This window comes from Simochromis diagramma, unplaced genomic scaffold (genome assembly GCF_900408965.1).
Source record: "Simochromis diagramma unplaced genomic scaffold, fSimDia1.1 OVJJ01000338.1, whole genome shotgun sequence".
NCBI lineage: Eukaryota > Metazoa > Chordata > Actinopteri > Cichliformes > Cichlidae > Simochromis > Simochromis diagramma.
In genome coordinates this window covers 230,074-246,497 of record NW_024387088.1, presented here as the reverse complement: position 1 = coordinate 246,497, position 16,424 = coordinate 230,074, and the positions used below count along the sequence as shown (strand labels likewise).

At 41.9% G+C, this 16,424-nt stretch overlaps 1 protein-coding gene across 1 annotated transcript; it reads right to left on the bottom strand.

Moving 5' to 3' along the window:
* Window positions 1-4,991: 4,991 nt before the first annotated feature.
* Window positions 4,992-14,716, bottom strand: ovol1a (ovo-like zinc finger 1a). The gene is made up of 5 exons (XM_040046152.1): window positions 14,086-14,716; window positions 6,640-6,881; window positions 6,299-6,484; window positions 5,777-5,921; window positions 4,992-5,585 (listed from the first exon to the last, which is right to left on the bottom strand). Exons 1-5 carry the CDS (start codon window positions 14,183-14,185, stop codon window positions 5,251-5,253), a joined length of 1,008 nt encoding a protein of 335 aa, XP_039902086.1. The 5' UTR covers window positions 14,186-14,716; the 3' UTR covers window positions 4,992-5,250.
* Window positions 14,717-16,424: the final 1,708 nt, after the last annotated feature.

Genomic DNA, 16,424 nt, shown 5'->3' with positions numbered 1-16,424 from the left:
GAAAGTGTTGATGGATACGTATAGAAAAGGTTGGAAGGAGCTTCACTGTGTCTTTGTGGATTTACAGAAAACATATGATGGGGTATCAAGAGACGAACTGTGGCACTGCATGAGGAAATCAGGAGTGGCAGAGAAGTATGTGAGGGTGGTGCAGGACATGCATGAGGACAGCAAGACAGATGGGTTCAAGTTGGGGGTGGGATTACTACTTTCTTGCAGTGGGGATGGAGTGGCTGACAGGTGAGGTAGGAGTGTCATCTGATGATGTTTGCAGAGTACATTGTGACATGCAGTGAGAGTCGGGAGCAGGTGGAAGAGAGGCTGGAGAGGTGGAGGTATAAACTGGATAGAAGGGGAATGAAAGTCAGTAGAAGCAAGACTTAATACAGTCATTTGAATGAGAGGGAGACAGGTGTAACAGTGAAGCTGGTGGAAAGGTTAAGACGCAAGCAGCAGGTTAAAGTTTGGTGTTACAGAGGAGGATGTCATGGATTGGGCGAAATGGAGGCAGATCATCGACTGTAGTGGCCTTTAAAGCCAAAAGAATACTTAAAAGGGACATTTAACTTAGATCAATGGATTCAGCACTGAACTGTTTTCACTGACAATAGTTTTTAGAAGTCTTTCTGAGGCTTTGTAGTGATTTCCGCTGCTGAATAATATCTGTTTGTAATTGTTTTTAATGTAGTTCCACCTGTTGGCTCAAAGGACATAACCATTTATGACTGGTTTTCAGCCTCGCACAGATTTCAACTTTGCTAAACTAAACTAACCTCTAAGCTCACACTCATGTTTGAAGAGTGCCTGGCGAACATTGAGAGGCTCTTTTTACATCCCAAATAACTTCTAACACCAATACAAACAGAAGTGGTAGAAACAAATTTCCTAAAACCACAATGTCAACCATGTGGAGTTACTACAAGTCAGTAGCATTAATCTTCAGGTCAACACAAATATCTTTACACTTTAATGTACCTAAACAATTCAACAGTCTTAGAAAGCACATAAAAAGATAGATACAGGAAAATGTCAATAGTGCTGCTATGTGGAACATTATTCATTAACAATGTGTGAAAAGGGAAGGTGTGAACAACTGTATGACTCTCAAACTTCTGTTTCAGTTAACTTTCAAGACCGTTATCTTGTCGTCACCTGAGTCTTTTTACACATATCCTGAGGCTGAAAGCAGTCTCCTGGAATCCTCCAACAAGACCGGACAGAGATCAGGAATCCGACCTCACCCTCCCAACCACAGCCTCTACCTCTCTCTAGCGCACACACAGCCAAACACTTGGGAAAGGTAGCATAATTAGCGACTAGCAGCAACAAAACAAGGCGGTGGTGTGAAATGAAATGCTGTTGCTGAAGCATTTGCGGTGTATTGGAACGGGTTGGTCTGGGTGGACTGAAAGGCAGAATAATAAAGCTATTTGAGGATTTATACAGGAAGCTCAAGAAAATCCACCAATGAGACTTAATATTGGCTTTACTGCTTCATATTTGAGCGGATATAATGATACTGAACACACAGCCCTATGTAGAAATATGGACTTAAAGATTTAACAGTCAATTGTACCAAGAACTCAGCAGCAGTAATAACAACTAAAGCTGTGGTAAGAAATGTACATCCAATCATCATGGGCCCAAACTTTGTGGTGATTTTGGGCTTTTAATGATTTCTTTGAACTGTTCTTTTTCCAGGGTGGAATGATTTTACAGCATAAAGCATATTAAATGACTTTGAAAAACAAGAATTGGGTGCACAAGTTGCAATCTGCTTTGAATTTTCTCTAATCGACACAGATCAAAACACCCCCACTTATATCTGGTTAAATGTCCCTTAGCAAGTTATGCGTCAACCAGAAGCTTTTGATAGCCATCATCAACCCACATAGCAAAATTGGTATGGTCCGGATATGGTTTGCCAGATTTGGCCCACACATAGGCCAGCACAAGGCCAGTTGCAGACACACTGGTAGTCCTGTGCTGGCCCATGTGTGGATTACCTCTGGCAAACCTGATCTGGGCCACCAAAGGGCCGTCATTCTTTGCAGTATGTGGGCCCCAGATGTCAGCCTAATGTGTACCTTAATCAAGCCATGTAATAACAACATGTGCCAGAACATAATAGTGCAAAAGCAACATAACAAAACTCTGTTCAGACAGTGAATGGACTGATCTTACACAGCGCTTTTCTACTCTCCCAGATTACTCAAAGTGCTCTATACAACATGCCACCTTCACCCAATCACACCACGCTTTCTCTAAGCTGAGTGCTTCCTAACTATATTCATACATATTCACACTCTTGATATGCAGACTGGAAGAGCCAGGAATCGAACCACTAACCTTCCGATCAGTAGGTGACCTGTTCTACCTCCTGAGCTACAGCCACCCACTGGTAAAGCTGAGCAAACTGTCACTAGGTTTTGGATAAAGTGTACACTCACAAACCTGTCAAACCTGCATTTGAAACGTTGGCTACCATAGCAGTATAGTATTGCAACATGGCATTTGGGTCTTCTAACTAAAATAGGAAAATAGGAACATAAATAGTACCATCATTGCCAGACCTGGCCCACATCTGGCTGACATACACCCTGCCATGACATCAGTCAGTCAGAAGTGCCAGCTTGATGCCAGATCTGGGCAAGACCTGTTTTCTATGAGCCTGGGCCACATACACCAAACCACAATTGGGCTAGGTGTGGCTGCCATCACATAGACAGTGCCATCTATGCCAGGCCTGACCCTTATCTGGATGACATACGTCTTATCATGCCAGAAGTCAGTCAGCAGTGCCGGCTTGATACCAGATCCGGGCCAGACCTGCTTGCTATGTGGGAAGCTTCTGTCATAATACTAACTTGATATTTGATCACTTTTCTTGGCAGAATTGATAAGTTTCCTGGGACAGACCCAGCTTTTGAAGTGAAGTCCACATATTATCAGTAGGGTTGAGGTCGGGCTTAATATTAGCTTAAATTTATCCATTCCAAAACCAGTTTTAATCTGTGTTTGGGATCATTGTCCTGTTGGAATACCCAACTGTGTCCACGGTTCACCCATGTATGTACCAGTACAACTAGCAGCAAAACAGCCCCAGATCATGATGCTACCACCATGCTTCACAGCTGGTACAGTGTTCTTAGGTTTACAGCCTCACCTTTATACCTATAAACATACCTGTTATTCAGCGAGGGCAAAGAGCTCCATATTTGTCTCGTCTGAACAAAAAACTTTCTTCTTCTTCCAGATCTCGGAAAAATGAACTGATGATTTCTAAATCTGCATTTGTTCAGAAACAACTCCAAGAGATTTTCCCATTGTGTGTAAATCTACAATTCTTCTTCTTAGATCCTCATTTGGTTCTTTAGACGTTCCCATTGTTATGAGCATTGGTCAGTCAGCTGACAAAGAGAAACTACCAGTAGTAGTCAAACATGATTATTGGAGAGGAGTTAACACACCTTGGCCTTGTCAAACTTAAAGACAATGTAGAACATTCGGCACTATATCTATTAAATATTTAAATGATTGTATTTATACTCTGGACCTTGTGTGGATTGGAGAAAATCCAAAATGCGTTCAAGCTTCTCCCCACGATTCATGTTCCTTTAGAGTAATTAGATTACATGTACAATCCTTCCGCCCTGGAAAAAGAGCAGTTCAAAGGAATCATTAAAACTGCTAAATTACCATGATGTTCAATCCTGACGGATGTAAACCATGAAGAACAGTTTTATTTTATTTAGACCGAGCAGGATTTTTAAATGGGCACTAATGTGCTCATTTCCAGCTCCATATTTTCATTTGAGAAAAGTAGCTATGAATGATTTAGTGTCCCCTCATGTCTTCATACAGTTTTACATATGCTGATAAGGATTTATGTAGGCTATAGTGGTAACATATTTTTGTGAGGTATGCTCCTTTTTTAACAACGTGATTTATTTTCTTATTTTGTCCTTGTGTTCTGTATGTAAAGCAACATACCTTTTGCCCCTGGCAGGTTTCCCCTCAGGGCCAATAAAGTTTGCTTTACTTTCTTACTTTATTTACTTTTACTTCATCACAGCTGCTTTTCAATATATTTTACATATATTTCCTGTACTAAACATTTCCAAGGGCACTGCTTTCAAACTCACAGACACCTCAAGGACCTCATTACTATGTAACTGTACTTTTGTCTCAGGAGTCCCTTCCTTTGGCAGTACCAGCAGGCAGCTACTTATAAGTCACTTAGTTAACCTCAAATCCTCGTTTAGCTTGCATCTGCAGTGTGGCTTACTGTAAAGGACAAACTGTGACCAAACAAATCCTCGTAATATATTAGTCCCTTTAATGGATAAATGTTTGTTTGTTTGTTTGTTTTTTAAAAGCACATTTTCATAGTTTCTTGCTGTACATATAAACCCACTGGTGATATTCACATGAAAACAAATATGTAAAAATATTCTATCTATGATAGTGATTCTCGTGCAGATCAAAATGCCACATGTAAATGCACAGATGAGCCAAAACATTAGGACCGGTCTTCTCGTAAATCAGGTTGCTGGAATTTGGTGAAACCCCTGACACCTGCAGTCTTTGAAACGACCGGCAGGTTGCAAAACAAGCCTGAATGCACGGAAGTCTATGAAAACACAAAAAAACATTTCTCATTTTTCTGAGATCTTAGTAAACACTTTCAATTATTCTTCAACATAGCATTTTATGAACACAGTAAAAAAAAAAAAAAAAAAAAAAAAAAAAATGGGCCATGTCCATCTTTGCTATACAGTCTATGGGAAAGGCCTGATACACGACCACCTAAACGGCACCGTGTTTTTGTGAGTACTCCTGGTCAGCAGAGGAGAGTACCAACGGTGTGTGTTGCAACAAGTTTGATCTGCAGCAACTCCAAAACACGGTTTCCTATATTTAAAAGTTCTGATGTTGCTCTACTCGAGCACTTTACTCAAGACAAAGTAGAGTACCCCAACAGCTTTTTGTAAAAGTCAGACTTAATCTTCTTTAATGCATTATTCCACTGAGTTATTTACAGTAGATGCCCAAATCCAAACACACACACACACACACACACACACACACACACACAAACGTAGATATGCACACCTATACAGTGCAATCAGTAGCTTTCTTTCTCCCATGGCTATGCATCTTGGCTCAAACAGTCACCTCTGCACTCAACACAGTCCTTCATCGATGCCCCCTGAGTTAATTTCTGAGTATCTTCTGTATCTTCTCCCTTTACTGCTCGGCCGATCCAGTGGTATCATCGCTTTCAGCTCCCTGCGGAGAACCGGGAATGGATCCTCCGACCGACCCGCCGTCTCTTCCTCCCACTCTTCTCGCGGCCTTGCTCTTCAGCAGGGGGCTGTCAGGGTGAAGTGAGTGGAGATGGATGAGCAGCGCATCCTGAGTTGCCGCCGTGTGGCCGCACTCCTCGCACACGTACAGCTTGTTGCGTCGCTCCTTGTAGGCGTACTTCAGGGTGACGCTGTGGATCTTCTTCATGTGGGACTCCAGAGAGCAGCGCTGGGTGAAGGCCTTGTCGCAGAAGTTGCACTTGTATGGACGGACGCCTGTGTGGAAAATGAAAGGAACATCATCTGTTACCTCTGTGTACGTGTGGAGGTCTGAATATGACAAAAAATAATATAATATATACTTGCATTTTTAAAAATTATTCACTTATTAGGTCATTTTTTAAATTTTAATTGTGTACGTTTTGTACACTTGTTTTATGGTCTAAACACACAAAGTGAGTGGCTACCTGTATGTGTGCGCACATGTCTTTTGAGGTCGAAGGTGTCGTTGAAGCCTTTGCCGCAGAAGCTACACAGGTGTCTCTTTGTCTCGTTGTGACACTTGATGTGTCTGTTCAACATCCGCTGGTACTGGAAAGTCTTCTGGCAAACCTGTAAATGAAGCAACAACACGACGATCAGGTCAGGGCACTTCCACACTTCGCCGACCTTCAGCCACCTTTCGTTTTTCTTGTGGACAAACATTAGCCAAGTTTACAGTCAGTGTTTATCTTTGTGTGAGGCATTCTGTGCAAACTGCACCTATGTAACACATCTCTAACCACGTCTTATCTTATATATGTAATTAATATATAATAACACAATTTATAGTGTTTTTTAATGCAGTGGGTGTTTGAGATAAAATTAGGTTGCATTTGGCAGCTATGATGGCAGTGTTTCTACACATCATTTAGTTTTACAAAAGTAATAAAGCTGAAATGTGTATTTCAGGTTCTACGATCATAACGCACAAAAAAAGGGAAACGAACCTGGCACATGAACGCTCCCGTCGACCCACTTTGACTTTGACCCGCGGATCTGGTCACCATTGGGACCGGCTCTGGGGGGGGTGGGGTCGGTGCAGGAGGAAGTGCAGCTAATGGTTGCGGAGTGGGAATGAGAGGAAGAGCCAGAGCAAGGGGAGCTGGATCTGGGGGTAACTCGCCTGTAGTTACCTGAGATGGGAAAGAAAGACATGATTCACAATGCCATCCATAAAAAATAATAAATCAGTCTAAGACCTTGTACAGTAACACAAAATTCTACCTTGTAAACTCAATCAAAAATATTTTGACACGTTGTGCTGCGCTCTGTCCCTCTCAGTTCTTACCTTTATTTTGGCTCGGAAGTACGTGGAGCTGGCCTGCGGCCTCCTCTTGATCTCTGACCTCCCCTCTGGTAAACCCACCGGGCTCTGGGGTCTGCCGAGAACCGTGCTGGAGGGCAGTTCTGGGTGAGTTTGTGTGTCAATGGTAGAGTGTTTGGTGAGGCAGAGGGGCGTGGTCATCTGAGTTGTCTCAGCGGGGCTGGCCTCCACCTCCATCGTCACGACGGAGGGAGGAAAGACGGAGACTGCAGAGAGAAGAGAAAGAGAAAGGGGAAGTGTCATGTGTCATGTCTGAATTTCCTTCTTTGACACCTCCAAAATTTCCTGAGGGAAAAATCCGGTGATTCAGCTTCCAAATGATCCCCTGTGTATGGATGTTACATTACTACAGGGGCCTTTTAGCAGCACTGACCTGACATTAGCAATAAAGCCGAGGAGAAACTTCAGATTCTTCTTGGCTTCATAATTCTCCTCAGATTATCTTTTGTCTCTTTTATTGTGTCATTTCATTATTGATATGTTACTTACATTAACATTAATTGTAGCCTATTAAAGACATACAGACAGCAGTTAAATTTAATTCCACTTGCCTTTGATTGTATATTTTATTCTTTTATACAGAAAGTCTCTTAAATGTTAATAATTCGAAATAAAACTTTTTTTAGTTTTAAACTCGTCCTTTGTTCACTCTCTGTCTGAAAACATTTTAAATCCTCTCCCTTTAAGCACCTCAAAAATGGAAGATGAGAGCAGCAGGTTGAAGCCATAGCCAGGCCTGCGCTCCTGTGACGTCACACTGAGCTGCAAATAGAAAACGAAACTGTCCTGAACTGTGTGTTTGGAGAGATTACTTATTAACTATTGACTATTATTAATATGAGCATCCACCAGTGTAAACAGTAAATACACAAGAGAAAATGAATGAAACCAAACACCTCACATTGTGTGCTTCTACTAAACTTTTACTAAGTTACAAAGAAAAACAGGCAAATGCATTTTTGCATGGACAATAACCCAAAAAGTCTTAATCTGAAATTTTAATTTTTTTCTACCACTGTTGCAAAACACAACTTATAAGCTTAACTAAAGGTTAAAAAAGACAAGAAATGTCTTTAAAAGGGGGTCAGAGGGTGAGAGAGTCACGTATGAGGACAAATTCAATGCACTGTACAGAATTTCACAACAAGCGGTCGGCTTGCACTGCTTTATATTTGCACAATTAGCAAAGAACCACAGCTAAATAGGAGTATGTACTTGTGTGTGTGTGTGTGTGTGGGTGTGCACATGCTTTTTTCCTATTGTTTAGTACGACTTCTGCACCCTCACCACACACACACACACACACACACACACACACACACACACACACACACACACACACACACACATTACCATTACTTGTTTGACCAGACAGTCTTGCAGCACCAGCTTTTTACCTTCCTCAAACAATCCACCTCCGCAGGGGTGTGTGTGTGTGTGTGTGTGTGTGTGTGTGCGTGCACTGAACCAACTGCATGTATGATTTGTGCAAAACACAACAAAACGTCACTGAAAGAACCAGAGACAAGCCATTCAACTGACAGTAAAACACAGAGAGGCGTGCAGGTGTGCAGGGGTGTGTGTTACTCAAAGGCAGGCGTGGCTGAGCTCAGCCGAGACAACGAATCAGTTGAATGTGCCGTAGGGCCTCAATCAGATAAAACACAAATGTAAATGCAAATGAAGTGAGCTATATGAAGAGAAGACATAAAGCCAGTCTGTGAAGCAGCCGGATTAACGGATCGCTGAGAGAAACAGTGACGGCTCTGTGCAACATCAACGCCACAACTGGTGAAGACATATCAGTCTTCGAGCCTCTGTGGGTCTCCGGGTTGGGTTTACAGTGACGGCTCAAACAGGCCAACGGCTCAAAATAAACCCGGTGAAAGACTTGAGCATTATTTGGTTAAACAAACGCATTCAGTGCTGTAGTACTAACCTCCCTGCTCTCCCTACGATTCTGATTAAAATAGATCAAGCTAAGGCACACACTGAGATCATTCCACACAGGAAGAGACTCCTTCAATCATGTATTCAAAACCAGCTCTGCAGGTTATTTGTACAAACAGCTGAATTTGAGTATGTGCATTGAAAGGTGACAGTTAGATGAGAGGGCAACTTGGTGAAACTCATAGTTGAAAGTCAGATTTATTTATAGAAGAAACTTTTGTGAAACACATTGGACATCAGACCATCAGTAAGATGCCTCACTGAGCATTTTCTAGTGTTTTAAACCCTCAGTCACAAATGTCTAGAGCAGGAGTGGGAAACTCCAGCCCTCGAGGGCCGGTGTCCTGCAGGTTTTAGATATCACCCCGGGTCAACACACCTGAATCAAATGATTAGTTCATTACCAGGCCTCTGGAGAACTTCAAGACATGTTGAGGAGGTAATTTAGCCCTTTAAATCAGCTGTGTTGGATCAAGGATACAGCTAAAACCTACAGGACATCGGCTTTTGAGGCCTGGAATTCCCCACCCCTGGCCTAGAGACAGGTGGCGTGTGATCCCCAGCAACCACAGGTCGCTGTGGCAATCCCCCGACTGGTAGGAGACTGGTTACTGGAGGTAACTGGCTCTTGCCAGATAAAAATCAGTCGTAAAGACGTTGCTGCACCAACAACCTCTTTGATTGCTTTGGTGACCAACAAGTCTCTACTAGTCTGGAAACACTTGTCAACTACACACCGAGAAACCTGTAAAACTTGAAAAAGTGCAGCGCAAGCTAGAAACGAAGAGTGGTCACCTTCAGAGTAAATGCTGCGGCCTCTGTTTGCTACCAACATGTGTCAAAGGCAGAACTTTTTTACTTGAAGAGAATTTTCTTCATTTCCAGTTTGTTACAGTCTTCATAGTTTCACTACTGCTCTGTGAGCAGTTGGCAAGTGTTTGCAGACAAGTTGGCATCTTACATGCAAACTACAGGCATGCTGCTAGAGACCTTTGGGAATACAAATTTTTCCTTGGTGAACTCTAGTTGCCAGGTTGTGGCCAACTGGTGACCAGGATGTTGATAACAAGTTATTTCCCAGCAACCACTTGCAACCAGTGTGGGAATACTAATTATTCAGGAGTTCCAAAGGGCTGTCAGGCTGATCTGCCAGCTTGTGTGACTGAGGGCTTAGAGGAATTTAAGAAAAAAATGAAATGTCGCTGGACATAATCACTGTCTATAGCAAGTGATCAATCCAGCTGTGGAATATTCACGACTATGTCAGTGAATGAAATGGTTAATGGACTTATTTTGATGTTTTTGGTGTATAAACAGCATTTTGAAAAATGCTCTTGTTGAAAAAAATTGAACAATAAACTCTTAAAAGTTTAAAGAGTTTATATTTACAATCATTTACAAAGGTAGTGAAGCCTCACATTTCAAAGAAAGAAGTGGCAATGATCTGAGTTTATTGCTTATAGATCCTTATAAAGTCAGTAATGATTAACAAACTTATTGGCCAATCATTTTCCTATAAATGAGGCTTAATGATAAAAGTTCTTAGAGAGACTTTATGACTTTTAAAATGAGAGATCTTTTGTTTTTAAGTCACTACATGTCTGTACCATGACTGTATCCTCGCTTCAGTGCCTGAAAGACTCGCATATTCAACGTTAGCATTTCACATTTCATGAACAAATCTGTTAATCAAATTATCTCCATGAGGAACTTGATCTCCACATTTAGTTTCATCTACAGTTTAAAACTTTTTGAACCTGTTTCTGGTGTGTGACACAAAACGTGTGCTATCTGCCACCGAGAGCCTAATCCTATGATTAAAAGCCGCTGAGATGATCAGAAATTTTCCCTGTACTTTTTTACCACGTTTTCAAATCCTTCTTAATTACTCCTGAGTGCTGATAGTTTCTGTGGTGATTGCTGCTGGCTGGACATTTAATCTCATCTTGTATTGTTTGTTCACCTCTCCTGCCCCCCCTGACCAATGAATGAGGTGTGTGTGTGTGTTTGGTAGTTAAAGGGCAACGTGGAGGGTTAAAACAACTCAAGGCTTCTACTCCATGAGCAAGTAAAGGAGGAGGAGTGGTGCTGCTTTAAATGCTCTGTAATATTTTCCTTTTATTCATTTAACATCGCTCAGCTGGTAGAAAGAGTCAACAATCAGTAGATAACTTGATCAAACAGAGGGTGTGTGTGTGTGTGTGTGTGTGTGTGTGTGTGTGTGTGTGTGTGTGTGTGTGTGTGTGTGTGTGTGTGTGTGTGTGTTTGCTTAAGGCGTATTGCCTGCAGCAGCAGGCTGTCCATAGGGTCCGTTACATTTCCTTCCATCCAATAAACATTAACCTTGACATTGAGCAGATAGTGGAAACTATTGGTGCAATGCAACAAACCCCCAAACAAAACAAGACATCAGCTCCTCCTGGACTGCTCTGAGATTCTGGGGAACACGTTTAGTCGTTTTTCGCAACATCTTTCTTGTGTGCGCATACATGAGCCCGTCTGTGTAAAGGTGAAACTAACGTCTGCTAAAACTACAGAATGAAGTCAACACGACAACAACAAAACTTTTGTGTTATAATATAACCTCAAAAAGAAGAATATTATTTAGCTTTATAGATAAAAGCTAAGTTTATATACATTTGGAAAGTAATAATTAGATTATATGTGACTGAGTGTAACAGAAAAATAAGGCATAATGATACATAGACTTATTCAAAAACTAAGTATGCTATAAGCTAATTTTTACGGTTTATTATAATTAATAATTAATAATATTATTATTAGAGAAAAGCGGCGTGTAGGAGAAGATTTTTTCATTTCCATTTTTCATTCTTTTCCCCTCTTTTTCAGTTTTACTTCAGTTTTCTTACTTTTTAAATTTCTTTCAAAATGTAAAACACTTAAATGACCTTTCGATATATTTTCAATTACAACTTTTATTTGAATAAAAAAAAAAGGGATGTTTCGTCTACTGCGCTTGAAATCAACGTTGTATGTTTGATGGGTTTGATGAGTTTCATGGCGGATACTGATGAGATGCAAGTTGATTTTCTCCAGTGAACCATCTGGTCCTTACATCTGGGCCCAAACACTTTTAAGCATCTATTTATATATATTGAAGATTTGTTTCTTTTCTCTGCCACCAGTATAAGGAGGGAATAAACTTTTATTTCAAACACTGGTACCGACCGGCGCAGAAGTTCAGAATCAGCGCATAGGCAGCAAATACCTGCGCATGTTAACAGCGGTACTCAGTAGTATTTTAATTTATGTAAAAGTTAAGAAGAAAGTATACCTACTTGGCAGTGATGCTGAAACACCAGCAGTCTTTGCAAGGGCAGTTATTATGACGTACTGTCTAAATTAGCTTTCGTTTCAATAGCCACTGGGAGATTAAAATGGCGAAATATTTTTAATTTCTATTTAGGAATATGTTTTTTTCTCTGTTGCCTTTTTCACACGCAGCGGTTCAATGTGTTTCTGGAAGATGGAGGAGGGATGATACAGACTCGAAACAAAGGTTGATTTCAGACTGATGACCCATCAGAAACAGGCCCCGGCACATGTTTGTGGATAAAAATAAACCCTTGCGCGCGCCCACACACACACACACACACACACACACACACACACACACACACACACACACACACACACACACACACACACACAGAAAAGTGTCCAAAGCCATGGCATGTGGCGTGTCACAGAATTATTCAACACGCAGATTACTGAAGACAATTATCACATCTGAGTGTGTCAGCTTGTTATTAGGTTTTTGTGCGTGCGTCTCTCATACACGCCGGGCAGGTACATCAAGTAACGGCACATACCAGAAGATTTAGCTGAGACCGTTGCTGGGCTTGGCAAAGCGTTAACAGTACGCGGCACAATTACGCACTGACGTTCAGGTTTCATCTTAAGGTTTTTCCTGGAAAACTAGTTGTTGAAACTTTCTGCGACGTTTCTTTGGCTCGTGGATGTTGAGAAATAACCTGAATAAAGACATTACACGGCAGATTCCTTTTGTGTGTGAGTGGGGAAGGGGAAGGTGGAAATAACTGCAGAGAGAAATCATGTTTGCTCTTCTCACTAAAGCTTCACATAAGGCCTGAATCAAACCCAAAATGCCCGCGCGCTTTTATTTAGGTGGTTACATCCTATGTGAGTGTGAGTTTTTCCTCTTTTCCTTTTTTTTCTTTTTATCGATCTTGTTTGGGAAAAAACCGTTTGAAGCGTATCCTGGTTCAGTTCATCCAAGTGTTCCGGTTGCAAACACCCCAAGAGGATGTAAAAGTCAATGATTAAAAGTTAACGGTGATGGGATGAGGACAGAAAAAGGACACACACACACAGGGAGAGAGAGACAGAGAGAGGGAACGAAAGAGGGGGGAGGGAGAAGAGAGAAAGGAGAGCGAGAGAGACGTTTAGGGTGTAGTCCGTTACTTGTTATCTGATACCGGCGGGGTCTTACAATAAAAACTCCGCCGATGGCAACAATGGGGATTGTTTTCACGAAAACTGGGGGGTGCGGAGGGGGCAGAAGGAGTCATTTGGGACCTCAACGTGTCATTTAAATGTAAAGTGACGCATTCAAAGAATCAAACTTGGACACCCAGCTCAGTGAAAAAGTATGAAAATCATTGTGCAGGTCAGGAAAGCTGATGTGTTTAGTTTCTTTAAAAAAAAAAGAAAGAAAAAAAAGTAATACCAACACGTGTAGATACAATAAAAACAAACAAACAAAAAATTAAAGGTGTAAAACATCATCTCATCATTTAAAACTAAGAAAATGAAGAGATTTGAATTCAAGTGTTTATTAATTGGCCTGTGCTGAACGACTAATCAGAAGCCGATTAATAGGTCGTTATTTGTGCTTCATAAGTCAGGCCGGTGCTATGCTGTACAAGGAAGAACAATCAGGGGTTGAAGGTCGATATGAAAAAACAAAAAACAAACACCGGGCCTTTGCGATCGCTTATAGGCCACAACACTGGAGTTGGTGTAAGAACACATTAGTCCTGTCACTGTTTGCTTTTGTGACACTGTGCTCAAATTGTTTATATGTGAACCATCAAAAACACGAAAACGAGGAATGGTTTTTAACATTTTCATTAAAATGAAATAAGTTTAACATAAAAGGTTATCTAAAGTAAGAAGAGCACAGCTCTGACACCCCACAAAACAGGAACTACTTTCTCCGAGCACGGCAGGCCGCTGCTCTTTCCCGTTATTCCGTGGCCCCGTTACAATCACCGCCGGACACCCCTTCCCCCGCCACCTGTCACATCGGTATACCCGCTGGATTCCAAACCGCGCAAACAAACAAACAAACAAATAACAAAAATCCACAAATCCGTGCGTAAAGGCGCCCGAAAACGAGCCCGTACACGCTATCGCCAACATTTCTTTTTCTTTTTAAACAACAACAAAAATGGCTCATCACGGCAGTGGACTCACCTGGGATGTAGACGTCCCCTCGTTCATGATCGGGGAGTTCACTCCAGTTCCGCTTTCCCGGCGAAACGTTCGCCTTTTTAACCAGAAAGGCCCTCGGCATGCTCGGTCAACACAAAGTCCCTTTGAGAGAAAGCGATGTGCAGGGAAAGCCGCTGTGGCGACGTAAAGTCACGTTAAAAGTAACAAAAAAAAGAAGCAGGAAACCGAGAGGAAAAACTGGAAGGTCGGTCCCCTCTTCTCCTTCTTCCTCCTCTTCGCACCTTTCTTCTCGTTTCGCAAGCCTCGTCCCGCTTTTTCACCTCCTTCCAGCACACCTTTCCTCCCTACCAGATTTGTTTTCGAGCTCTAAACAAAAGTCTTTTCGGCGTCGGGACAGGTGAGTCCGCTCAGGTGAGCTACCAGGTCAGGTACAGACAGATATCGCCCACAGCGCCCTGAAATAACGGGAGTGTGGCGTCACTAGGTGAGGGAGCGGGGCTGGGAGGGAGAAAAAAAACGCAGATATTCCTGGTCGCACGCACACACACATACACAAGTGTCGATAGAGGTGGGTCAGAGAGCTGCACAGGTACTCATTTAAAAGCAGGAAACAGGCAGCAGCGCGCATGCGCGGGAGAAATAACGGTGACAACAAGCCGGAGAGAGCCTAGTTAGGCCTCTACCTGCTGAACCGGTTTACCCCTCCTTTTATTCTCTGCCTCGGCCTTTCCTATCCTCTCTTTCTCCACCTCTTCTCCATTCCGCTTTAAGGTGTGGGAACGGTGAAAATGACGAGAAGAAAGAGTGAAAGATTGAGAGTGTGTGTGGAAGTGTGTGTGTGAAGGAGTGAAGGGCAGTTATACAAGAAACTGTAGACACAAAGAGACAGATGCACACTTTAACTGTGCAGATGCACAAACACAGCAGTCAGAATAAAGAGACTAATGGAGGAGTTCGTTATTTTAACCACACTGTCACAGTCACACTTATTTAGCAGATATTTGTAGAACATATAGACAAATATCTGCTAAATATGAGAGTCTAATGCTCATCTTACTATCTTTTTTTGTCGGAGTACTTAAAAGATGAAAAATCTTCACAGTCAGGAACATTTTAATGTTTCGAGACGTGACAAAAAACCAGTTTATCATGAATCACTGAAACAGAAACGAACATTCGTCTGAATCTCAGGCGAAACGAAGTGAACCTATGAGAGGTATAACCATGGATCTGCTGTAACAAGTGAAAACAACAGTCAAGTTTGAGTGTGCATGTTGCAGATTGATCTCTGAGGATGCTCAGCTGTGTGTGAAGTTTTCAGTTTATTTTAAATGTGTCCTGAGTGATTAGATCAGAGTCAGGGAGCTGAAATAGACCCCTCCCACACCCCCCAATTCACCATTGTGTCTATCAAGTGTCTCCGAGATGTCTAAACTGGTTACACAATTCATTACTGTTTAAGTTGATTACTCTAGAAGGTCATAGGTCTCCATGTGCATTGATCTGCTGCCAGGAAGGTGCCGAATTCATTCAGATAGGCCCAGCAAAGGAAAACAAACTGCTTCAATTGCAATTGAGATTTTGCAGGACAAAGTTATTTGTGAATTTGAATAAAAGCCACCATGCTTTGCTTTGTTCACATGCAATATTTTCCTGTTTATTCCTTGTTGCAGACGTATCGTCAGACCAGGTGTAGATTACACACTCACACAAACAGGACCGTGTAGGTCAGTCCTTTTATGTCATCTAGTGTGTCATAATAAAGGAAAACCTACACTGCAGCTGGGAAGACTCGGTACTGTTGCATCAGAAAGACTCGTGTGTTGTGATGTTTGTTTTAGTCTTCCTCTGTGGTTTCCTCACTGCTGTACGGTTGATCAGTATGAACAGAGAGCTCTCTACCAGCTGTTGAGTGTTTTCCTTCAATTAACTGTGTACATATTGTGTAAATGATGCTATCGCCGTAGCTAGGTGTAACTGGGAAATGGAGTCGACAGCCTGTACCAAGCGGACAGCACAGCAATTTATTGTTGACACTAGGACACAGAAAACATATCAAATGTTTAGACTGAGAAAATATTACCTTGTTTAGAATTTCATGACAGGTAAAAGTCTCAAAAAACCTGGGACAGGGTTTTGTTTACCGCTGTGTAGCATCCCCTCTTTTTTTATAACAGCCTGTGATGGTCTGAGAACTGAGGAGAGCAGCTGCCGGGGGAGGAATTTTGCCTCAGTTTTGTCTGATAGATGAGTTTAACAGTCTTTGTTGTCATATTTTTCATTTCATGATACTCTAAATGGTGAAAGGTCTGGACACCAGGCAGGTCAGTTCACCACCTGGACTCTTCTACTATGAAGCC

What these genes read in the sequence shown, in the direction of transcription:
- ovol1a (XM_040046152.1), bottom strand. Translation starts at nt 14,185, where the DNA reads ATGCCGAGGGCCTTTCTGGTTAAAAAGGCGAACGTTTCGCCGGGAAAG. An exon ending in ACTTCCGAGCCAAAATAAAG is followed by an intron (nt 6,485 to 6,639) that starts GTAAGAACTGAG and finishes TTCCCATCTCAG; the next exon opens with GTAACTACAGGCGAGTTACC. An exon ending in CGGGAGCGTTCATGTGCCAG is followed by an intron (nt 5,922 to 6,298) that starts GTTCGTTTCCCT and finishes CTTCATTTACAG; the next exon opens with GTTTGCCAGAAGACTTTCCA.